Raw genomic sequence first — 26,203 nt, 5'->3', positions numbered from 1 at the left:
TATCCCATTGTTACATCTCTGACGTTTCAACTTTCCCATTACCAGAACCTCCTGAAGCTAGAGTCATTTTTAAGCCATCCACTTTAACATGTCAGAATGAAGCTTTACTTCCCGACCAAGAAAGATGTAATGTATACAAATCCCAGAGTGTAAAACTGGTTGGAAAAAACTGCTGTAAAAGTGGATAGAAATGGTTTTGGGGACGAATTACTGAAACCCCTTTCCCTTAGAGCTAAATAGAAATCTGAAAAAGTTGGAGATCTTTCACATAAGGTTTCAGTGAGTCAAATTAGTTCTAAATAACTATTTGAGCTTAATCAGCTTAACAATGGCTAAATGTTCAAATCCAAATCCATTTTATTTATAAAGCAAATTCAAAGGCACTATTTATTTAATCAAATTGCTGTACAGTACTAAAACAGATCACTCCAAGACATCATAAAATAGAAACAAAAACAGCAAAAGCTGAAAAAAACACACTACAGACACTGAAAAAAAGGAACCAACAAACTCATACTGTGTCAAAAGCCACAGAGGAACTTAAAAGCACACTGTTCATTCAATATCGCAGATACTTACCCTTTAATTTTTATTAGAGGAAGGAGTTTCTTTGTCATATTTATTTGACCACTTAGGCTGTTTATAGAGCTTTGAACTTTCCGCCCAAGATGGCCAGACAAGAATGGACAAAAAGAACAATAGACAGGGACAACAGAGCAAAGTACCATACTCTTTCCTGGTGCACTACACATCTTAAACCTTTCATCCCAACACGTATGCACTATACTAAAAGTGGGAGCATCATCACCAACACACCAGTTTCATGTTGTGATTATTATTATGATTATGTTATTTAATATTTAATTAAACAACCATTCGATCTTTTAGGTGCTGTCCTGTTAATACTAGCCCAATAAGGTGGTGGTGTTAGGACAATAGATAAAAGGAATGTGGAAATGAGGTTAGATTAGTCTTAGAACTAACTTTGAACAATAATTGGCATACCTTCAAACAACCAATCTCAATCCAAGATCCGAAGAGTAGAAAAAACATTATTTTAATAAAATAATATTATAAAGAATGATTTGCTGAAGTAAAACCCAACCTTCTGGATAATTAATTCTCACTGTTGTTTAATTAGCTGTCTTTATTTAATAAAATAATATTTAAGGAAATATTATCTTGAATGGGAATCAACAACCTTTCTGGATAAATGATTCTTAATGGTTTTTAATGAGCTATCACATTTAATAATGGACTAATAAAATGGCGACGAGGAACAACTCATAAGATGGCGATGAGTCGTGTGGACACATCTGACTTCACTGGTGCTGGCACCAGGCGTTAGCGGTTGGAGCTAACAACCTCTCCTTTCAAGTCAAACATGTACCTTAAAATACCATTAATAAACATTATGATGAATATAAGCGTTGACAGCACGTTATGGCCAATCTGTGTTTAAAACCACCCTTTAAATAAAGTTTGTTTTAACTTTAAAACACAACGCAGAACAAATAACTATCCTCCAGGTTGAAAGGTGTGTTCATATTAGCTGAACAGACATTCTGCTAGCACTTAGCATCACTTCACCAAAAACAAAGCATCATGAAATTAACAGTATTTAGAATATTTCATCCTAAACACATTTTCTCTGCTTGAACACAACCTCTTACATGAACCATTCTGAAGCAGGGGTTCCAAAGGGGCTGTTTTTAGAAGCAAATTGGTCCGGTCCGATCTTGCCACATGGTGGGCAGAACAAAGGCACATTGCAGCTACTGCAGTGGCTGCGATTTTGTGGATTGAGAACGAGCCGAAGTGTGTTTGTTCATGAATTCCAGCTCTGACTAATCCTCTTCCTGGACTGAGCTATACGTAGGTTAGCTTTTATTTAAAGGTGCAGAGGGGTTCATACCGGCCTTTGAACTGTACAGTGCAGTCCAACATCACGATGGTTCACAAAATACATGTGTAGACTCATAAAAGCATCTTTAGATATGTTAACACACTTAAAAAGAAAAGAAACAGTGTGAGAGCAGCAGTTATATGTTCACCTTGTTTCAATGGGTTTAATGGAGTTACAGCCTATCAACGTAAACCAACATGTTACACTATTACCACACCACATTAAATAGTCAAAGAATTATGTAATTTTGTCTTCTTCCTGTGTTGCAAGAAACAAAAATAAAGGACAATTACGAAGAAGTACTTAAATAAAAACCACACTACAGAATCGCATAATTAAGTGACAAGTTAAAAAAGGGCAAACATTTCTAAAAATATCTTTTTATCCTTATGGTTACATCACAGTGGCCTCTAAATTGCATTTTTTAAACTATACTTTATGTGGAAAAGACCATGGTAAACCATTCAAAACAGTCTTTTTATTTGTAAAAGAACTAAGTATAGTCCTTACAGAAGAAGGCATAAATATTCTTAAATGAGGCCCTGTTTATGTTTCTGGTCGTTGTACTGACAACAAGGCAAAAAAGTACATTTATATTTATATTTATAAGATCTTAAAGGATTTATTAATCAAAAAGTAACAAAGTGATAGGGTTCAGTAGTTAGCCTGAGCTGTGATATGCTAGGCTTTAAATGTTAATTCTATGCAGCATTAGGCTGTATAGGTTTCCAGGGTTATCCAGAAATCCTTTGAACAGATAATTTCAAAGCAATAATGGCAGGATTGGAATACTAACAGACCAGAAGATGAATGGAAAACCTACACAGAAATATTGACCTTTAAATCTAACCTACAATAGATGTTTTAATGGTGATAATACCTGAAGTCCAAACTAAACGTCAGGCAGCAGTCGGTACAAAAGTGCTGATATGTGTTCAAACAAAATCTGTGCCTACACTAAAAAAAAAAAAAAAAACATAAGGAACCATCAGGATTGTTAGCACGTGACACATAACATACACAGTGCTTGCGCACAGAGAACAACATGCTTTTCCAGCTTACAAAAAAACTCATTCATTCCAGCAATAACTCATACAGGCTCCTCTCTTATTTAAATCCCATTCTCAGGTCATTTGGGCTGTCAGAGGCCATAAAAGTGCTGGTAGTGCAGTCTGTGTGTCTGTCTTTTCCTGCCTCACTGTGGTAACACTGCTGGCTATTTCCTTCTCAGCATAAGGTAACCATTAGAAGTGAGAGGGGATTGGCAGCAGTCTCCATAAAATGGGATACCCTTAAAAGTTTTAGATGTCTTTCAGGAAATAAAAGGTCTGTTGTAGCAGCTGATAAATGAGTGGATACTGTGGAAATTGCACAAAAGTGAAACCCCTGACCTGTTTCATTTATCATGCATGATTGCTGTTTTGAATTATTTTAACAGCCCTAAAAGCAGTAATGATAATGGCCTATAATAATGGCTGCACAAACATATGTAGGACGTGTTGATATTTAAAAATAATAACGTTTGTGTAATACACCTAATGATGTCTACGAATGCACGGATCAGAGATTTGTGGCCAATTTCTGATCACCAGTTTGAAAACAATTTGACAACTATTTAGCCTTTTCCAATTTCTCTTTAAGAACTGCAATTGACAACATTTTATTAAATTGTCATAAATTGTGCATTGTTAGCAGGACCAAAGTGCAAGCAGGAACTTGGGAGCAGCATAGTGAGTAGAGCGATTTCATGCTAAATAAACAACAAAACTTACAGGCAAAACACAAGGAGAGAACAGGACACAGAATACGGGCAGAGAACCAGGCGATAATAAAAGTACACTGCTTAAAAAAATTAAGGGAACACTTAAACAACACAATAATATCCAAGTAAATCAAACTTTTGTGAAATCAAACTGTCCACTTAGGAAGCAACACTGATTGACAATCAGTTTCACATGATGTTGTGTAAATGGAATAGACAACAGGGAGAAATCTTTGGCGATTAGCAAGACACACTCAATAAAGGAGTGGTTCTGCAGATGGGGACCACAGACCACTTCTCAGTAACTATGCTTTCTGGCTGATGTTTTGGTCACTTTTGAATGTTGGTGGTGCTTTCACACTCGTGGTAGCATGAGACGGACTCTACAACCCACACAAGTGGCTCAGGTAGTGCAGCTCATCCAGGATGGCACATCAATGCGAGCTGTGGCAAGAAGGTTTGCTGTGTCTGTCAGCGTAGTGTCCAGAACCTGGAGGCGCTACCAGGAGACAGGCCACTACACCAGGAGACGTGGAGGAGGCCGTAGGAGGGCAACAACCCAGCAGCAGGACCACTACCTCCGCCTTAGTGCAAGGAGGAACAGGAGGAGCACTGCCAGAGCCCTGCAAAATGACCTCCAGCAGGCCACAAATGTGCATGCATCGGTTAGAAACCGACTCCATGAGGATGGTATGAGGGCCCGACGTCCACAAATGGGGGTTGGGCTCACAGCCCAACACCGTGCAGGATGCTTGGCATTTGCCAGAGAACACCAGGATTGGCAAATTCGCCACTGGCGCCCTGTGCTCCTCACAGATGAAAGCAGGTTTACACTGAGCACATGTGACAGACGTGACAGAGTCTGGAGACACCGTGGAGAGCGATCTGCTGCCTGCAACATCCTTCAGCATGACCGGTTTGGCAGTGGGTCAGTAATGGTGTGGGATGGCATTTCTTTGGAGGGCCTCATGGCAAAGCAAAACGTTTTAGGCGAATTTAGGGTGTCCATTCTCGTTCACACTCCAATTCAGAAGGTGGCAGTAGAGCACACCAAAAGGTTGGTTGCAAAGTACCAACAAAATTGAAGTAGAAGAAGACAAGAGATCAGGAACAGCTGAGACCAATGAAGGAAGAGAGAGCTGAGGCAGAAGAGTAAGTGATGAAAATGAAACATTAACCTGCCTTTGTTTTGATTTGGGGTTGTTTGGTTTTGGTTTCGGGTTTTTTTATATGTTTTTCACAGTTAAGGTTTTGAATCGTTCTTCTGTTTATTATTATTATTATTATTATTATTATTATTATTATTATTATTATTATTATTATTATTATTATTATTGTTAGATTTTGAATCATGCTTCTGGACATGCTTTAGTTTTGTCGTCTTGTTCATGTTTTGTCAAGTTTGGGTTTCGGATCTGGTTATGCTTTAGTTTAATGTTTTTCTAGTTTCTGAGTCTCTGTTTTGCTCCAGCCACGTTTTGTTCTCCTGTCAATTAACTTTATTCAGTTCACCTGCTCCAAGCCAATCTGGCTCCTTTCTTCATCTGGTTCACGTTCCTTATATATACCTCCGTTCTGTTTATTCTTTGCGGAATCATTGTCAAATCATGCTCATATATTGCTTTTTGGATCATGCCATGCCTGTCTGCCTGTTTCTGTTTTGTTCCTGCCTCATCTGTGAGTGAGTTTTTTTTTTTTATTCATTAAATCTTTTTCCACATACCATTAGTCTGCCTGCTAGTCTGCATTCCGGGGTCCTTTGCTACACAAACCCTGACAACCTTTTCTTGGATTGTACTATTAGTAAAACCTTTTGGTGTCTTTGTTGTTTCTAATGCTAAAACATCGGGAATAAACTATATAATTAACTTTCTTATTATGTTAGCTAAGTTCCACATACATGCCAGCAAATTTACAAAACAAAAACTCAACCTCACTGTTTTCAAGCCCAATCTGAGTTGCTTTTTTGGACTCTTTAAAACATTGCACTAACCTTAAAGTTATGGAACTTAAAGCCTTATTCAAAGAATTTGATTTCTAATCTTTTGTTTTTGTCTCCTGTGTTTTGTATTAGCATTCTGTACTCTCTCACCTTGAGTATATTGCTGAATCTGATTGTACAATGTGTACTTATAAATAAAGTACTTGTAAATAAAGTTCTTCCAAAAAAAAAAAGTAAATGAGCAGGAGCAGACTAAGAGAAACAAAGAGATTAGATCTAGCAGAATAATACAAAAATACACATAAACACTAAAGAAAACAAGGAGGAAAAACAAGAATAAACTGAAAGCAACTACTAACCATAATGGACACAGGCAAATGAACTAGTATAGCGAGACCTGTTAGAACATTATAAACAACAAGAAGAATGATGAAAAACATGAACAGAAATGAATACATAACTTTACACCTCGGGATCATAATATAAATACATATATTAATTACATGTATTTGAAGCACAGGCATGTGCGTGAGGGAACAGTTGCTGTAAAAAGAGTTTTAATAATTTAAAACAAAGACAAAATGTTCTAGGAGTTTACATTTTAAACTGTCTTCAGCATCTTATTTTAGCAATTGGCACAGTTAAGAATAGGACATGTAAACATCAGTCTGCATGTGTATTCCCTAGAGCAGGGGCCCCCTCCCTCATCCAAACACTTTGGGGTCCGAACATTTTAAATCAAGCGACAAAAATATTTTATTTCATCTTCATTTAACATTTCATTAACACTAGAGTTTTTTTTAACTACTGATCAATTTTTCATATGCCCATGAAATCATATGCTGAACATAAAAGAGCAATTCAATTTAAGTACCAATATTAAACACACTTTGAATGGTGCAGTTGAGCTGCATAGCTTCTTCTTTGTCATTTTATGGCGGTTGGTATACAACGATGTGGTGCATTACTGCCACCAGCTGGCTTGGAGTGTGGACCAGAATGTCGCTGACCTACATAGCTGTCTGTTGCGCCTGTTCAAAAGTCAGGCGCGGTAGCCGGCAGGAATAAAATGTTTATATCTAAATAGCAAATGAGAAAATGCTTTGTGGTTAGGGCAGCAGTAGCAGCCCTGACTGAAGCAGCTCATTGCCTGACTTGCATCATGCACAGCCCAGGGCCAGACGCTCCGCAGGGCGATACCAAATAAACAGTGAAGTTAGACACTGTTGGACAATATGCAGAATTAAATAAATGTTTAAATTCAGGTTGGGTCTGAATTGGACGGCACGTGGGTCCGGATCCGGATCCTGGTCCGCTAATCTGTGACCTCTGGGCTAGAGCATGTAGATCTTACCTTTAAAGGTTGCCAGTATTTTTTAATCCAGAATGTTTCATAACAGTTAGAGATTGAAAGCTCCAACGGATAAAACGGACCATGTTTGCTGTAATATGTTTACCCTTGCTAGTGCCTGCTGATGTAGATTTTGCATCAATTCGCTTCAAAGAAAAGTCTCCAAAGTGATTAGAATATCACATCCTGTGGCAGACAGCTCCTTTTTGTTCCTGAAGAGGTTTACTATGACATGACCAAAACTGCTTAAGTACAAAACGAAGAAGCAAAATGTTCAACACCCACACAGGTCTAGCTCTCTGATGTAGTCTTCTGAATGAACTTCCAACATGACTTCATATAAAATATCTATCTTTTTAAAAGCTTCTTACACATTTTATTTTAAATATTATAGCAACCTTTGAATCTTCTTTCTGATCGTTCTGTCTGATCCATTATCCTTGGGCCAGCAGCTAAAAGGAACTAAAATTCAACCTGCCACTGTCCTTGATATTTCAGCTCTAACCAGCAATCATCTAGCACTGCCTCACCTCATCCATAACTGTCTGGTTTGAGTGCTCAACCTCAAAGAACTGAGCCAAACTGCGGTGGATAGTGAGAACAGCAGAGTGGATTCTTGGTTGTACACTTTCATTGCTTCAGAGCACTTACCGCTGCAAGGTCATGAAGTATGATGCCAAAAACCATAACCGATCACTCTCATCCTTGGCATTACTTCGTTCAACCTTGCAACCTTTTCCATCCTTCAAAAGGCATTAATTTTTTAGTTAAAGTCGTTTTAAAGACTGTCTGGTAACCTTTCACTGCTCTAAGGATTTCTTCACTTTTCCTCACCGCTATATTACATCTTTCTACTACAGGTAAAGGAACTATAACTGATAATAAGTTCATAGAAGCTTACTTGAACAAATATAAACTATTCATTTCAAGTGCTTTCACACAATTGCTCCCATTTTTAAGTTTAGGTGGTATGTGGAGTCCATTGTCTTCCCAAGGACTCTTCACGTATGGTGCATTAGGTTGGAATCTAAATTTTCTTCAACCTGAGCCATAGCCAACCCAAACTAAAACGAAAATCCTAATTAAAAGGACAACATTGAACAGTGGTTTATAAACATAATGGTGTGATTACTACTGATAAAGGCAATCCAATGAGTGCTTACACTAAAGGAAAAACCAATCTGCAATGTATGAAGAACCCTCAAGATGCTAGATCTTTCATACCCAAAGTAATTGGCTAGCCCAAATCAGCATAAAACATTTGCTCAATTGCCCTGATTTATATATATGTGTGTGTGTGTGTATCGGCTATAGAAAACTCATAGTGGCCAACCTGAAACTCAAATGTTGATTTCTTTAGCTGTTACACCTTAGAAATTGAATGCCAAATGTGAACACATGAACGCTGGAATATTGCATACCTCTCAAAAGCTGAGTGTGATGTTGATATGTCACTTCTAAGGCAAGAGCAGTCCCACCTATTGAAAAATCTCGAAGGTGGAGATGTCATACCAGACATCCTCCACCAGAAGCTCACCCAGCTCAACGTCCCAGCCTCCACCTGTCAGTGGATCAACAACTTCTTGACGGACCGACAGCAGCAGGTGAGACTGGGGAGCATCTTCTCTCGATCCAGATCAATAAGTACTGGTGCCCCCCAGGGGTGTGTTCTATCCCCACTCCTCTTCTCCCTGTACACAAATGAATGCACCTCACCGGACTCGTCCGTGAAACTCCTTAAGTCTGCAGATGACACCACTGTAATTGGACTGATCCAGGACGGTGATGAGTCTGCATACAGACAGCAGGTGGATCGGCTGGTACACTGGTGCAGTCAGAAGTACCTTGAACTCAACCCACTCAAGACTGTGGAAATTATGGTGGACCTTCGGAGAACACCACCCCCATACACCCCCCTCAACATCCTCAACAACACAGTATCGGCCGTGGACCACTTCAGGTTCTTAGGAACCACCATCTCTGAGGACCTGAGATGGTCTTGATACATAGACACTGTTTGAAAGAAGGCCCATCAAAGACTACACTTCCTGAGGCAACTCAAGAAGTTCAACCTTCCACAGGAGCTGTTGGTCATCTTCCACACTGCCATCATTCAGTCTGTCCTGTCTTCATCCATCTCAGTGTGGTTTGGCTCATCCACAAAACAGGACAGGTCCAGACTGCAACAAATAATCAGGAATGCAGAGAGAATAATCAGGGCTGACCTTCCCTCCATCCAGGTCTTATACAGGTCTAGGGTCAGGAAAAGAGCTGCTAAAATCTCTGCAGACCCCACACACCCTGCACATAAACTGTTCAGAGTTTTACCTTCTGGCCGCCGCTACAGAGCACTGTTTACTAAAACCAGCCGCCACAGAGACAGTTTCTTCCCCAGGCTGTTTCTCTGATGAACATTCAATAGAATACAAAACAACAGCATACAGATGTTGCAAATGCACCTTTTTATTTATATATGTGTATATTGTACATTGTACATTGTAAATTTGTATATTCTGTAATGCAGAAACAAAACCAAAGAGCAAAGTGTACCAGAGTCAAATTCCTTGTTTGTATGTATGAACTTGGCAATAAAGCTGATTCTGATTCTAAGGCAAGAGCAGTCCCAACTATTGAAAAATCTTGAAACAAATCAGAACTTTTGACCAACAAGAGTTGCTTTGGGTTCAGCAATGACACTGAGTCTGGTCTCCACTGCTCTTTCTTCTTCCCACTCTGTCTCCTTTATTCACCACTCCATATGTTTAACCCATCTACAAAGATGCCTTTCATTACAAAATTGGACTCTCTCCTGTTATATCTTACTCGTCTCGCAAGTACCCACTGCTACTCCAACTGCACATAACACAAAACAATTCTTTGGTCTCCTCACCACTCAGTGACAGAGCACCCTGTGAAAATAGGCTCCGGCCTTGTTCTAGACCTTCATGCAACACTGAAACGTTATTCAAGTTTTCAAATAAACTATTCCATCTCACATTACAGGCAAAATCTCTCTATTCCAGTGGAACTGAAAGACAGCACTTAGAAAAAGCACTGACCACTAAGGCCAAAGCTGTAATTTTCAGGAAAGTGGTGCCAACCCACATGAAAATTTATTAGATTTCTCCTTTGTTTGCATTTTAAGATTCCTAAGTTTAATATAAAATTGTTAAGGACAAATACATTAGCTGTGTTTTTATTTTATTTTACAAAACGTTTGACAAACTACCACACTGTACACTCTCACCTCTGTAGATGCACAAACTGAACCAGCTACAGTGACACTACGGCATATACTTAATAACATATAACGATCAGGCATAGCATTATGAGTACTGAAAGATGAAGTTTATGACATTGGTTACATCTCATGGCACCTGTTAGTGAGTGGTGTAGTAGGACGCTAAACATTTTGTCCCCAAAGTTGATGCGTTGGAAGCAGGAAAATGGGCCAGTGTAAGATTTTGATCAAGCTGGACAAGGGCCAAACTGTGATGGCAAGACAATTGGGTCAAAACATCTCTAAAACTGCAGCTCTTGTGGTGTGTTCCCAATCAGTGTCTATCAGAAGTGGTCAGAGGAAGGAACAGTGGTGAACCAGTGACGGATCCTTACTGATATATGTGAGGAGCAAATGCTGGCCCAAATGGTCCAATCTAGAAGTTAAGCTACTAAGAAGGTAATGGTCATTCTGACAGAAGAGTGTCGGAATAATACAGTATAGGACTTTGTAGTTTCTGCATATTGGGCTGAATAGCTGAAGAACATTCAGGGTGGCCATACCAATCCCTGTCCATTGGTGAAAAAACATACAATTGACAAATTAGCGTGACAACTGGATCACAGAACACTTGAAGAAGGTGGCCTGGTCTGATGAATCACGTTCCTTTTGCATGTGTGTCATTTACCCTGGAAACACATGGAACCAGGATGCACTATGGGAAGAACAGCTAGCAGAGGCATTGTGATGCTCTCGGCAATGTTCTACATGGAAAATGTGGTTCCTGTCATCCATGTATATGTTATTTAGATACATATATAAGTGTTGTTGCAGGACAAGTACCTTTTCATGAAAACAATATTCACTGATGGCTGTGGCCTCTTTTAGCAGGACAAACATTAAATGGTTCAGCAGACGCCTCAGGTGCACACAAGTTTGAAGTGTTGAACTGGTCACTAAATTCTCCAGATCTCAATCCAATCAAGCATCTATCGGATGTGCTGGAAAAACAAGTCCGATCCATGGCAGCCCACCTTGCAACTTACAGGACTTAAAGGATCTTTTCCTTGTTTCTTGAAGCCAGATACCACATCACACGTTCAGAGGTCTAGTCTATGCCTCAACGGGTCAGTGCTGTTTTGGCAGCAAAAGGAGGACTAACGCTATCAGAAAGGTGGTCATACTGTTATGCCTTACTGGTCCATGTTTATCATGGCAAACATATAAGATACCTAGGGTACATTTGCAGCTGCAACAAATCAAATAAAACCAACAAGAATATTATTGTTTGTCCTACATCTAACATTCAGCCTGCAAAGTCTCTGTGATGCTCTTATTACAGTGACCTCATGCTTTTCTGAATGCATCTGCTCCAACATCAGGTGTTTCCTAAATGAACATGAGGCCAAATCATTTACAGTTGACTGGCTGCTCATCATGATGAGCAGCAGTGACATGGCTCGTGTTCACCCTTGTTGTTCACAGGGGGCTTTGTTAAGCTCAAACGTCATCAACAACCATCGCTATTTATAACCAAAGTCTTACACAGTAGCAGAAGATGTCATGCTCACATGTATGGAAGTGCATAAACAAATGCAGGGGTTGTATGAGACAGCTCATCAGCAGGAGAGAGGTCTCCTTTGTTAAAGCGTACACCATAGAGGTATGGATCAGTGTTTCAGAGCCCTGGGCTGTGGTTGTTCAGATCAGAATCACAGCTGTAAGGAGAGCTAACTGGGAGATACAACCCAAAGAGAAAGACAAAAACCATATGTAATTTCTTCCAGCAATGTGAGAGAAAGCAATAGGCTATTAGTTCTAAAAAGCTCATGTCAGAAATTTGCTGAGAGAAACTTCAGCTGAATAGCTGGGTTCGAATGCAGCCATTGGAGGCCAACAGAGTCAGCTTTTCTTGTTAGCACCTAAGATGATAAAAGTAGCCTAATACGTAAGCTCAAGGTCTTTGGTGGGATAAGGGTTATATTGTGCACTGAGCCAGGCAGCTCGGCTCTAAGGTGATGAATAAAATAGACAATGAATGTTGCATTCTCCAAAGACAGTTTCATTATCACAGGGCTGTAGTGAATGCACTGACAGACTGGGCCAGCATATGACTCAGACTGAAGGGAATCTAGCTTAGCCATCACTGAAGAGGCATTGTTAAGGGGAAATAAAGAGCAGTATTGACTCTCCTCATCTGTTCGTTCTCTTAAGGACGTACTGGTGTGGTTTGGTGGGAGGATGAATGATGGGCCTGAAACTACAGTTGTAAGGTTTGAGTCATTTATACAGTTACTGATAATGTACCAAGTCATCCTTCGAAGTAAGTCAAAATATTAAAGTAATATTTTATATAAAGTATGTAATATATATAATATATAAAGCTTTAAACAGTATATTATTACTAATATTTTAGTGTATTAGTGCAAATAGAGCAACATCATATTTAAAAGACTCTGTTATCTGCTGTGTGATTAACTAGAAAAGATCATATCATGTCTTTGAAAGCTCCTAACATGTATCCCCACAGGATGATGCTGCCACCACCATGTGTCACTGCGAGGCTAATTTGTTTAGGGTGATGCACAGTTTAAGTTTTCTGTCACACAGAGAACGATTAAATAACACACTTGTATACTCTATTTACTAGTTAGGTAACTTCTGAAGACAGCTGGATTTTATTCAGGAATATCAGGGTAACAGAGAGTAGAAAACAAATATGTCAGACTTCAAAAACTTGAAAAACACAATTCACAATTAAGCATATATACAACATAACAATTCATTGTGTTATTCCATCATGTAAAATCCAAATATTTTACACCATTTTAAATTCTAAAAAGTTCAAGGCTTTTGTAAGCTTTTGCATGGCTCTGTATGTAAGATGAAGAGTGCATGTTTTATATGAAATCCAGCAGGCTGAATGCTGGCTGCCACTGTTTTTGGCAATACGCTGAGATATTTAGTCCCATGAATCTTTAAACTAAATTAAGGAATTGGGATATCCATAGCAATGCTAAATGAAGATAAAAATGTAAAACCTGATCTAATATTCACAAGCAGGACCAGAAAAGCCTGTTCAAGCTGAAGACAAACCTGTTTTTCAAAAAAGAAAATCCAAACAAGATAATAAATATCACAGCTGACTGAGATCTTTCATGCATAGGAAGCAAAAAGGCAATAAAGGCAAGGAAATAAGAGCGCATTTACTCCCTTGGGTCTGCCTGCTCCTGCTCTTTACTCAAGGGTCATATTACATGAAACTGCACAAGAACATAGGCTCATCCAGTTCATTACGTCCAACAGGCTTCAGTTCTGTGGACTGTGCTATGTAAAAACAGAAAATTGTTGTAGAGATAAAAGGTAAAAATAAGAGTTCCTTCACATTGGGATGGTCCTGGTAGGTTTTGGTCTGATTTAATCAGCTTTATGAAAGTTTAAAAAGAGATTACAAATGCGTTATCATTTCTTTATTTTACTAAAGGATACTGCTAAAACCAGATATTTAAACAAAATTGTAGAAAAGGATGCAATTATTTTCTGTCTGCCTTTTTTCTTGTTGTCTGTTTTATATCACTTAGGATTACCCAAACCTTTATTGCTTGCTTGATAAAAGAACATAAACTAAAGAAAATGTTCTACTTTCTTCAAATATAGAAGTACACATAAATCTTGTCAGTATTTGGTAGAATTGCCTTTCAGCTGTTTGACTTGGTCTAAATGTTTTGTATTCTTCAAACTTCTCACAGTTTGCTGGAGTTTTGGCCCATCCCTCCTGGCACAGGTGGTGTCACTGAATCAGTACTGTATTCCGTCTTGTTTGCACACACCTTTTGAACTCCAATAACATTGACCTTGTTGTCCTTAAACTATTTTGTAACTAATATGGCAAGATGGTAAGGGTCATTGTCCAATTGGAAGACCCACTGGCTCAAGCTTTAACTTCCTCGCAGATGTCTTGAGATGTTCCCTCAGTATTCCCACATAATGGCCTTTCCTCGTGACACCATCTATTTTTATGAAGTGCACCAGTCCCTCCTGCAGTAAAGCATCCACACAACTTGACGGTGCCCCTCTACATCACAGTTGGCATGGTGTTCACAGGCTTGCAAGCTTCTAGAACAATGTAACAATGGCCTGAATGGCCAAAAACCTCTCTATTAGTTGAATCAAACCACAGGACATCTCTCCAAAAATTAAGGTGTTTCTCCCTGAGTGCTTTTGAAAACTCTAATCTTCTGAAATCTGGTTTTATATGTTGTTTTGGAGTAATGGCTCCGTCCTCTCTAAGCAGCCTTTCATCTCATGTTGATAACACGACTAGTTTCCCTGTGGATAATGACACTCTCTTACCAGCGTCTTCTCAGTATCTTCTCTAGGTGTTTTGCTTTTGTTCTGGGGTTGACACAAACATTTTAGCCCAAAACATATTCATCTCTACAATACAAAACCCATCTCCTTCCTAACAGTGTGATTGCTGGACATTCCCATGATGTTTGTACTTCCATATAGGCCTACTTGTTTGAACATGTGAACGTGACACCTTCAGGCATCAAGAAATGGTACCAAAGATGTCTTAGAATGAAGCAGTGTGTTTGAGAACCGGCTATACAACAGATAAACAGAGATGCATCCATTTAAATCAAATGTTGCTTATTAACCAGATGTATATCAAGCCATTACATAATCTTTTGAGATTTTCCAAACAGTTTGAAAGCATAGTAATGTCAGTGCATGTAATCTTGAGATTTTAAACTAAATAAGAATAAAATCCCCAAAATAATCTATTTCTATTACACTGGCATTTATTAATTCCAAATGCTTTTGGTAATCCTCCTTGTCCCAAAAAATAAAACTTAGTGTGATTTAATGTCAAACTATCGTGAGTTCTACCCAACCTTTTACATCTGTAAACTCCACAACCTCAGACTAAGTCTAAATCTTTTTTTGGGTTTAGCCAGTTAAATCATAGAAAAACAACTTCAAATCGCATTCTTTCTCAATTCAGCCATGAAATTCACCAACTTGACCAATAATGCGACACCTTAAGGTCATAATACAGTGTGGACAAAGTTTCTGAACTACAATGCATACAAAGCAGTGTGGTTGTCGGGTCTTATGTTTTCACTTTCTCCCCCAGAGAGACTAGTTTAAAAAGTGAAGCAGCGTCTGAGTTCAAATACTTGCTTTATCTCCTTAGACGAGATACCAGTCATGCTGGCAATGTGTGGATGTGGATAGTTTTTTAAGAGAAAGTCTTACAAAACATCAAGACAGAAAACTGTTCTTATCATGCATCAGATGTGACAGTTGTTGAAAAGACACCCTTAAGAGGCCAGTATGCCACATTTGCTGACCCTTCCCAAACTTCTTTTAACCAAAACGTCACTCATTAACTTCTCCAAGTTCTGGGGTCAGGACTATGGGATTTGGAGCAAAATTGTAATAACATTTTCAGGTCATTACCAAAGGCCCCAGATTAAATCCAGGTAAACAAAAAAGAAATAAACTTTGTCACCTGTTTAGAAATGGATACATATCTATGAGGGTAAATTTGCAACTTGTAGTATTTAATATCTGCTGTAAGCCTTCAGTGCAACAATAACTAAACCTTTACATATATATATATATATATGTATTACCTGTTGAGCAGTCCTTCACAACCTCTTCAAGGACTTAAAGACTTTAATACATAAAACAACTTTCGCTTACAGATGTTAATGCAGTTGCTCACCTGAACTACTTGCTTTAAGACTTAGTACATAATTTCTGTTTGTTCAAATAGTTTTGTTTTCTTCTTAAATAAGCTTTTGGTTAAATTATTTCTGACCTTTATGGGTACTTCACATTAGAGATGCACCAATATCAAAATTCAGGCCAATAGCAATATCCAATATTAATATCGTTGTTATGACCGATAACTAATATTTACCGATATTATGTATCAAAAATATCTCACTACACTTTCAACACCGTGAAAAAAGAACCACACCTCTGACATGGCTTCTTTGCTTCAGTTAAACACCCTACAGTCCTGCACTGCATCACTGTTACATGCCCAAACAAATGCCACAGGGTCAATCCCCTCCCCCTCCAGCAGTGGGGGTTTGTTATATTGGACAGGGGGCTCTTTACCCAGGGCAGCATGGCCAGGAGACAAAAGAAAGGAAGTCTGTTAAACTTAGCAAATGTTCTATTGTTTATTGTATTTTCAGTCAATGTGGATTCTTAATTTTAGATTTGTCTTGCTTTTGATGTTTATGATAAGTTGAATATTTAAAAAGTTTTTCATGTGTGTGCTTTCAAATGGGCCTTGTTGGGGTGGTGTTGGTGTATATGTGGGACTCCCTGAGGGCACCAATAACATGAATTGCAACTTATAATGCAGAATTTATCTCCTTACCTATAATATCCAGCATGCTGATCCAGATATGTCCCCCCCCCCGACCCCCCAAACCATTAAACTAACACCTGATTATGTTATAAAATAGGGGCATGCTTTTACCTGAGATCAGCTGAAGAGACCCACAGCTCAGGTGGAAGAATCTCTTGACAATGCAACTATTTATCCCTCACTACATAAATCTGACCTTTGTGGAAGATTGGTACCAAGAAAGTCATTGTATAAACAAAGCCTGAAAAAGTCCCATTTGTAGCCTGTCAAACGTCATCCTTGTGTCAGTGCAAGACTCTGTTCTGGTCAAATTAAAACAAAATTAAAGCTTTTGGTCTACATGAAAAATTCTAAGTGTGGATAAAAACTGAACTTATCCCCACTGTAAAACATGGTGGTTGAAGCATCATGCTGTGGAGATGTTTTTCTCCAGCTGGGACAGAGCACCTGGTACGAGTTGATTAGAAGATAGATGGGGCTAAATATAGGACAATCCTAGAGGCTTGAGGTTCACCTTTCAGCAGGACAATGACCCTGAACATAAAGCCAGAGCTGCAGTAAAATGGTTTAGATCAAAGCATATTTATGTGTCAGAATGGCCCTGTCCTAAATCCAATTATACTCTGTAGCATAACCTCAAATTGATGTTTGCAGATGCTGCCCATCTTATTTGGCTGAGCTTGAGCTACAGGGGTTGGACAATGAAACTGAAACACCTGGTTTTAGACCACAATAATTTATTAGTATGGTGTAGGGCCTCCTTTTGCGGCCAATACAGCATCAATTTGTCTTGGGAATGACATATACAAGTCCTGCACAGTGGTCAGAGGGATTTTAAGCCATTCTTCTTGCAGAATAGTGGCCAGGTCACTACGTGATACTGGTGGAGGAAAACGTTTCCTGACTCGTTCCTCCAAAACACCCCAAAGTGGCTCAATAATATTTAGATCTGGTGACTGTGCAGGCCATGGGAGATGTTCAACTTCACTTTCATGTTCATCAAACCAATCTTTCACCAGTCTTGCTGTGTGTATTGGTGCATTGTCATCCTGATACACGGCACCGCCTTCAGGATACAATGTTTGAACCATTGGATGCACATGGTCCTCAAGAATGGTTCGGTAGTCCTTGGCAGTGACGCGCCCATCTAGCACAAGTATTGGGCCAAGGGAATGCCAAGATATGGCAGCCCAAAGCATCACTGATCCACCCCCATGCTTCACTCTGGGCATGCAACAGTCTGGGTGGTACGCTTCTTTGGGGCTTCTCCACACCGTAACTCTCCCGGATGTGGGGAAAATAGTAAAGGTGGACTCATCAGAGAACAATACATGTTTCACATTGTCCACAGCCCAAGATTTGTGCTCCTTGCACCATTGAAACCAACGTTTGGCATTGGCATGAGTGACCAAAGGTTTGGCTATAGCAGCCCGGCCGTGTATATTGACCCTGTGGAGCTCCTGACGGACAGTTCTGGTAGAAAGAGGAGAGTTGAGGTGCACATTTAATTCTGCCGTGATTTGGGCAGCCGTGGTTTTATGTTTTTTGGATACAATCCAGGTTAGCATCCGAACATCCCTTTCAGACAGCTTCCTCTTGCGTCCACAGTTAATCCTGTTGGATGTGGTTCGTCCTTCTTGGTGGTATGCTGACATTACCCTGGATACCGTGGCTCTTGATACATCACAAAGACTTGCTGTCTTGGTCACAGATGCGCCAGCCAGATGTGCACCAACAGTTTGTCCTCTTTTGAACTCTGATATGTCACCCATTATGTTGTGTGCATTTCAATATTTTGAGCAAAACTGTGCTCTTACCCTGCTAATTGAACCTTCACACTCTGTTCTTACTGGTGCAATGTGCAATCAATGAAGACTGACTACCAGGCTGGTCCAATTTAGCCATGAAACCTCCCACACTAAAATGACAGGTGTTTCAGTTTCATTGTCTAACCCCTCTATTTTGCAATAAAGAATGGGCAAAAAATTCTGTCTTCAAATGTGCAAAGCCCGAAGCACTTGCAGCTGTAACTGTAGTACAAGGTGGTTCTACAAAGCACTGAGACAGAGGGCCTTTTAATAAAAAAGCATTCCAGTATTCACATTTTTGTTTAAAAAAAAAATTAAAACTATTTATCCATATCTTCACACTTCAATACTAAGCATTGATTTGTGTTGCTTTTTTAACAAAAAACTCAGTACAACATATAGATGTTTGTGGTTGTAATGTTTCAAAATGTGGCAACGTTCAAGGTTCATGAATGCTTTTACAAGACACTTCCAAGTACACTGCAGTGCTGCGCAACCTACAAAGCAGATAGAATAATATACATATAACCAGATGTAATGAGCAATCAGACAATAAAAAAGTGACCACTGAAGCCAAACGGACACGCAGGCACACATCATCCTGACTCAAAACAGAGACCACAGCCTGAAGGAGCCGGTGCATGCAAACAGAAGGTCAGGCAGAAAAGGGCAGATGATGGTGATGATACTGAGGATGGCACATAAGACTGAAGGAGCCAAGAGACCTAGAGGGTCTTCCCTGGGGGTCATATACTCATCTACAAAACAAATTAGCCCAAAACAACAGAGGTGATGAAGTCTAAATGAGTTTGACAAGATAGAACCAAAAAGCAGAACAGCTCCAGAGAAGAAAAAAATAAAGGTTAAGAATACCATCAGCTGTTATTTGTACTATAAATTCTAATAGATATCGCTTATGCAATATATGTTATGTATTTAATTTAGATTAAAAACAGATTTAAAATAGATTTTTATCCAAAACATATTTTATCCAATTTGATATCAGATCAGCTATATTACCAGAAGATTAAAAACAATCACAGCTCTTGAGTCATATTTTTCCTCTGCCTATTTACTTAGATCAATAATAATTGTAGAACCATATATCAATGACTTGCTGTAGGGCATCACTTAAAATGAATCTATATGTTATCACTAAGTCAGAGAAGTTTCTCAAAATATTTGTACCTGAATTGGCGGTCTTCTTCATGTTCTCTGCTGAGTTAACCTCACTTGGTCGTCTGTAAAAGCAGCGTGTTTGTCTCCAGAGGAAATTTTTGAACTGTCCCTCTACTTCGGGTCCGTCAACCCAAAAGCGCGGCGGACTTGCAGTGTCTCACTTTTCTGTTCTGGTTCTGCTCATCCGAGTGCGTGATGACGTCTTCTGACTGCAGGCTACCGCAGATGTAAATATGATGTGCACTGTGGTGGGAAGCTGACCATTTCGGTACTGCGATGAAAGGAATAGAGAGCGCATGATGGGGGGAGGAGGGGCAGAGCGCAGCTGACGCGCTTTTACGCACGGATCGCAGTCGGAGACATCTCCAGTGTGCGGCTGCTGTAAAGTGTTTCTATGGACACCCCAGTACATAGATGCTGAAATATTTATTTGCACCCCTGGTAAAGATGTGTAAATAAAGCCTTAAAGTAAATCCATCGTTTACTCCAGCTGCACAATCCCACACTGAAAATTTTAGAATAGTCGAACTTTTCATGTCTATTCAATGGAGGCATGTGTCTCATGTTAAACTATATGTTTTGTTTGTGTGTTAAAATTATTGGTTCCCCTACTGTTATTGATTTGGATTCCACCCTTTTGCCCACAAGACAGATTGGAGCATACACAACAGGAAATGTCAAAGATACCTTTATCTTTGACCCTTTCTTCTCATATCCTGGGTCCTCTCTTTTACTGTCTTCTTTAAAATTTGACTTTATTGATATGTGACCATGTTTAGAAACAATAAACTCACAAGAGATTGTTCCATTTCATTAGATTTAACCACTAGTGACTTCCCATCCACATTCATTAAGGCAAATAAACATAAGATGCACATAATACAACATAAATCCATAAGACATTAATGCAAACATCAAATGTATTTACTCGTTCTGATTTATTTTTCAAATTGATCCATTTCCATAGCTAATTTGAAATTTTGCGTTTGCGTGGATGGGTGCATGAGCATGTGTGCAGAAATAAGTATGCTTGTGTTCACAGGGTGTGTGTGAGTTTGTCACATGGAAAGCGTAGCCATAAACTCGACATAGAAGTAGGTCACTGGCAAGGCACAGGAGCAGCAGCACCCAGGCCAAAGAGGCACAGAGAGAGATGCATGGCACCAAGCTCCCCTGACCCAGCCACACCGCCACCTCCCGGCACACAGGCCAAGCCCAGGAACCAGTCACTCCAGCAGCCCAGGGCCCACACTAACCTCCAGCAGCAGTGCTGTGTGGTGTTGCATATGTGAGGGAGAAGGGGGTGGGCACCAAGGCACCTTTATGAATCCCCCTTGGGGGCCAGCTCCCATACCAGCCCAGCGGTGACAGAGGCCAGGGTCCCCCCAGAGATCTCCAAAGACACCATGAGGGAGCGCCCCCACAGCAGCTGACCCCCAAGCAGAGCAGTCCAGGAAAACATGGGCCAGCCAAGAAAAGTGAACCCACCACCAGCAGCCCAGGATCCAGAGATCCACCAGACCAGCCAGGATCACAGATGGATGAAACGCAAGCCCCAGCAGCTCCCAGCCTCCGGGCCCCTACTGTCTAAACCCGACAAACCCAAATCCCTCAAGGCCCCTCCCAACCCCAGATCCAATTCTGGCTCACCCATGGCCTCTATGGCACCAAGCCACTCAGAGACCCAGCCTTGGAAATATGGCTTACACCAGCCAGGAGTAGAAGCAGGCCAGACAAGAGAGCACAGGGGCCTAGGCCCAGCAAAAGCACCCCCACCCCACCAATGACACGTCCATGACAGAAACACTGCCAGCCCAGGACAACACCAAATGCCCAGTACTTCTAGGGACAGCAGTGCCCCTGCATCAGCTACCCATACCCCCGGGCACTGATGCCGAGGTGGCAATGCCAATAAACCCTATCTAACTGATGTATTCAATTATTGGAGACCAAACCAATGCGAAGTTATTGTGTTGTTTTTTTCTTACAAGCACACATTCTCTCCATATAAGCAAATTCTAATAGCACACTTCTTAAAATGCATTATATTTAAACTCCTTTTATTCTTTCAGTTCTTAAGGATTGTCTTTTTTTTTTTTTTTTTTTTTTTTTTGCAATGCTTAGAACTGCAAGAAGAATGTGGCATCTATTTGTTTCCAAATCTACTTTTGTGATTTCACAAAGAAAGCAAAGTGAGGGTCAGACTGGAACTGTAGGCATTTTGATAGGTCTTCACATACTTTTAGCCAGAAGCCATAGACAGGCTGACAGTGCCAGATAGCATGTAGATAGTCATCAAACTATGCAGTTTGGACATGTGTTGGTAAGCAAAAAACCCATCTGAAACATCCTTTTTCCTGTGTAGTGCATTCTATGAACGAGTTTATATTGTAGCAGATGAAGCTTGACATTTTTGGTCATTCTAAAAGCCAGTCAGTCATTTTCTACCACTTATTTCATAGTGGGTCACAGGGGAGCTGGTGCCTATCTCCAGCAGTCTATGGGCGAGAGGCTGGGTACACCCTGGACAGGTCGCCAGTCCATCACAGGGCAACACACAAACAACCACGCACATACTCATTCATACACCTAAGGGCAATTTAGAGTTACCAATTAAACTAACAGGCATGTCTTTGGACTGTGGGAGGAAGGCGGAGTACCCAGTGAGAACCCACGCATGCACAGGGAGAACATGCAAACTCCATGCAGAAAGACCCCAAGCTGGGAATTGAACCCAGGACCTTCTTGCTGCAAGGCAACAGTGCTACCAACTGCACCACCGTGCAGCCCATTTGAAAAGTGTTTCTGCAAATTTTACTCAATTAGTTAATATTTGTACCAGTAGATACATCGGCATTCCATGTACTCATAGGTAGTGAGATAATTTAATCTACTACTGAAAGTTTTCTGTAGGTTTCGGACAGTTACTTAAGGGGTTGAAACTAGTTATTACTAGAGGAAATTCTATGTTCATTTGCTCAATATATTTGTACTGGATAATGGATTTTAGTTGGTGTAATTCAAATAATTTATTTTTATCAATTGCATATGATTCTTCTAAAACATTAAAGGGTATGAAATATTTTCTGTCAAAAATGTGTTCTAAATTATTTATTTCTGTACTGTTCCATGATAAAAAGTTAAGACCCCTTTTATTTTGCAGGACATCTGGGTTGTTTAAAATGGTTGTTGGTCTGCATGGGGGAATTGAAGACCTATTCATTTGGAGATATTCCCACCATGTTGTCAGATATGTACTCATATTGATGCTTTTAACATCTGTGCTGCTTAATTAAATGGCTGATTAATGGAATATCTGAGACAGATTTCCTTACATAGTGTTTGTTCAATTTCTATCCATAGACTGTGATGGATTTTTCCAAATCCATTTTAAGATGTAATCCATGAGCCTGGTAATATTTATAACAGTTTGGAAGTTCCAGTCCTCCTGAACTTATAGCCTTCTGTAAAGCTTTTACACTTATGCACTGAGGTTCAGATGAACATAAAAATTTTGATATGATAGACTACGTTTTTGAACCACGTCTGGGGTGGTTTAACAGGGATCATTAAACCACTCCTATTTACAGTTGTGATGGTAGGCTGTTTTCCTGGCATACCTCCCAAACAGCTGGGTGGCATTGATAGTGTCTGATGGTTGTTGTGGAGATTTCGAGAGATGTATTAACTGTAAGACTTTACCAGGGCAGCCAACAAATTTAAAAAAGTGATTTCCTCATTTTCCTAAGTCTCATATTTATAGACTCGTTCTGTAACCTGTTCAACAATCTAATGGACTAATGTGTTTATGAATGAATGCATTGCTGTGAAATTACTGTGAAAGGCTGCCCTCTTCTGTTTGAAATTGAAATTTGTTAAGTCTGTTAAATGGTTTTTACCTTTTGAAAAGAAAACTCAGTAACACCATTACCCGCAGAGAAATCACAGATTTATCTCTATTTTTTTTTTCTAGTCTTATTTTCAAATGATTTCATATTACATACAGTACAGACCAAACGTTTGGGCACACCTTCTCATTCAAAGAGTTTTCTTTATTTTCATGACTGTGAATATTGTAGCTTCACAGGGAAGGCATCAAAACTATGAATTAACACATTTGGAATTATATACTGAACAAAAAAGTGTGAAACAACTGAAAATATGTCTTATATTCTAGGTTCTTCAAAGTAGCCACCTTTTGCTTTGATTACTGCTCCACATACTCTTGGCCTTCTGTTGATGAGCTTCAAGAGGTAGTCACCTGAAATGGTTTTCACCATTTCACTTTCATGTTCATCAAACCAATCTTTCACCAGTCTTGCTGTGTGTATTGGTGCATTGTCATCCTGATACACGGCACCGCCTTCAGGATACAATGTTTGAACCATTGGATGCACATGGTCCTCAAGAATGGTTCGGTAGTCCTTGGCAGTGACGCGCCCATCTAGCACAAGTATTGGGCCAAGGGAATGCCATGATATGGCAGCCCAAACCTTCACTGATCCACCCCCATGCTTCACTCTGGGCATGCAACAGTCTGGGTGGTCTGCTTCTTTGGGGCTTCTCCACACCGTAACTCTTCCGGATGTGGGGAAAACAGTAAAGGTGGACTCATCAGAGAACAATACATGTTTCACTTTGTCCACAGCCCAAGATTTGCGCTCCTTGCACCATTGAAACCGACGTTTGGCATTGGCATGAGTGACCAAAGGTTTGGCTATAGCAGCCCGGCCGTGTATATTGACCCTGTGGAGCTCCCGACGGACAGTTCTGGTGGAAACAGGAGAGTTGAGGTGCACATTTAATTCTGCCGTGATTTAGGCAGCCGTGGTTTTATGTTTTTTGGATACAATCCGGGTTAGCACCCAAACATTCCTTTCAGACAGCTTCCTCTTGCGTCCACAGGTAATCCTGTTGGATGTGATTCGTCCTTCTTGGTGGTATGCTGACATTACCCTGGATACCGTGGCTCTTGATACATCACAAAGACTTGCTGTCTTGGTCACAGATGCGCCAGCAAGACGTGCACCAACAATTTGTCTTCTTTTGAACTCTGGTATGTCACCCATAATGTTGTGTGCATTTCAATATTTTGAGCAAAACTGTGCTCTTACCCTGCTAATTGAACCTTCACACTCTGCTCTTACTGGTGCAATGTGCAATCAATGAAGACTGGCTACCAGGCTGGTCCAATTTAGCCATGAAACCTCCCACACTAAAATGACAGGTGTTTCAGTTTCATTGTCCAACCCCTGTATGTTAGTGTATAAGGTTCCTCATACAAGTAGCAAGAGCTGGTAAATGACCTTTCCCTTCACAGACCCTTTTTTTCATTCGGAACATTTATGTATTAAGACATAAACATTACCAAAAAAACATCAAAGCCTTACAAGCCTTAAAAATTAGATGTAAATCACATCATGAAAGCGCCATTGGAAAAACATAGAACTGGCTTGTTTGGGGAGTTTAATCTGCTGAAAGTGACCTTTGTCTAAAAAGAACCTACAGCGCATGTTGGTTGTGCAAAATGACTTAATACATACTTAATAATGGTGCTGCTGCATAACCTGAGAAAAAGTCATTCAGTCTAACCTGAACTCTTCAACACAAGAATGGCCAAAAGTTTTAAGACTGCCAGAAATCTTGCTCTTCATAGACTTTACTGCTAGTGTTCTCAGTCTTTTTCTCAAACATTTCTATGTTATACTGAAGCTCAAGGAAAGACATTTCATAAGCTTCGAAGGTTTTTAAAGAGAAATACATGGCATGCAAAAACATTTTAGTGATGTAAACATTTTCTGACCAAGGACTCAAACTGAAATGTTTTGATCTCTGAGCCAGTTATCAGTTTCATCTAGTAGCACAGTGCTACAACTTACTTGAGAAAATCATTGCTCATCTCTATAAGGCTACTAGATCTTTAAGTAAAGATGGTCTTGGAGAATCTCAATCTTTAATCATTGTATTTGTTAAAAAAAAAAGAATGTGAGGGAGCACTCTGCTTTAATCAAGAGCAAACCCCACACCTGAAATGTGTCATGGTGCTTCTCTCACTTGGTATAGTTCACCTTAACACCAGTCCTTCAGTTGTTTTTTTCAGGTGTCCCAAAACATCTGGGGAGCTCATCTAAGAAAATAAGTTCAACGCCTGTTCTCTCCTCTTCAATCCTGATAATTCCAGCAGTATTTCAGACTGTCCTTGATGTTATAGTGGGGTGAAGTGGTTTCTCTTCTGTTCTGTTTGACCGCTGGCCGCCATGCAAATGTGACACTGTTCAGCAGATAGATTCACACTTGTCTGCTGCCTTTCCTGGGCAAGCTGTGCACTGATGCCAGATTTCCTATCCCTCTCTCTGTGGAATCTTCTTTAGGAGGGCACTTAGTGCACTCTCTTGGGTATCTTTCTTCACAACAGCTGAACCTTTCTCCTTGAAGTTCAGGATGACTACATGCTTAATTTAGGCGCCATTTTACTAGCAGAAACCTGTGGAGCCCTTTTAATGCAAAGCAATAATGACACCATGTGTTTCCTTGGAGGTACCCTATTGTTAACAAAACAAATGATTTCAGGTCCAACTCCCTTTTAAAGTATACATTGTGCTCTTCTGGTTTAATAAGAAAGACAGAGTGATCTGAGCTGC

The 26,203-nt window shown here is 39.9% G+C and overlaps 1 protein-coding gene across 1 annotated transcript in view; it reads right to left on the bottom strand.

Moving 5' to 3' along the window:
• The window catches only part of septin9b (septin 9b), a 118,646-nt gene extending 98,845 nt beyond the window's left edge, over nt 1–19,801 (bottom strand). Inside the window, exon 1 of the mRNA XM_047366135.1 lies at nt 19,572–19,801. Within this exon, the coding sequence (XP_047222091.1) occupies nt 19,572–19,593 (22 nt within the window). The 5' untranslated portion in view covers nt 19,594–19,801. The remainder of the gene's footprint in view (nt 1–19,571) is intronic.
• Nucleotides 19,802–26,203: the final 6,402 nt, after the last annotated feature.

This window comes from Girardinichthys multiradiatus, chromosome 5 (genome assembly GCF_021462225.1).
Source record: "Girardinichthys multiradiatus isolate DD_20200921_A chromosome 5, DD_fGirMul_XY1, whole genome shotgun sequence".
NCBI classification, from domain to species: Eukaryota; Metazoa; Chordata; class Actinopteri; order Cyprinodontiformes; family Goodeidae; genus Girardinichthys; species Girardinichthys multiradiatus.
This window is presented reverse-complemented; position numbering and strand designations above follow the sequence as displayed.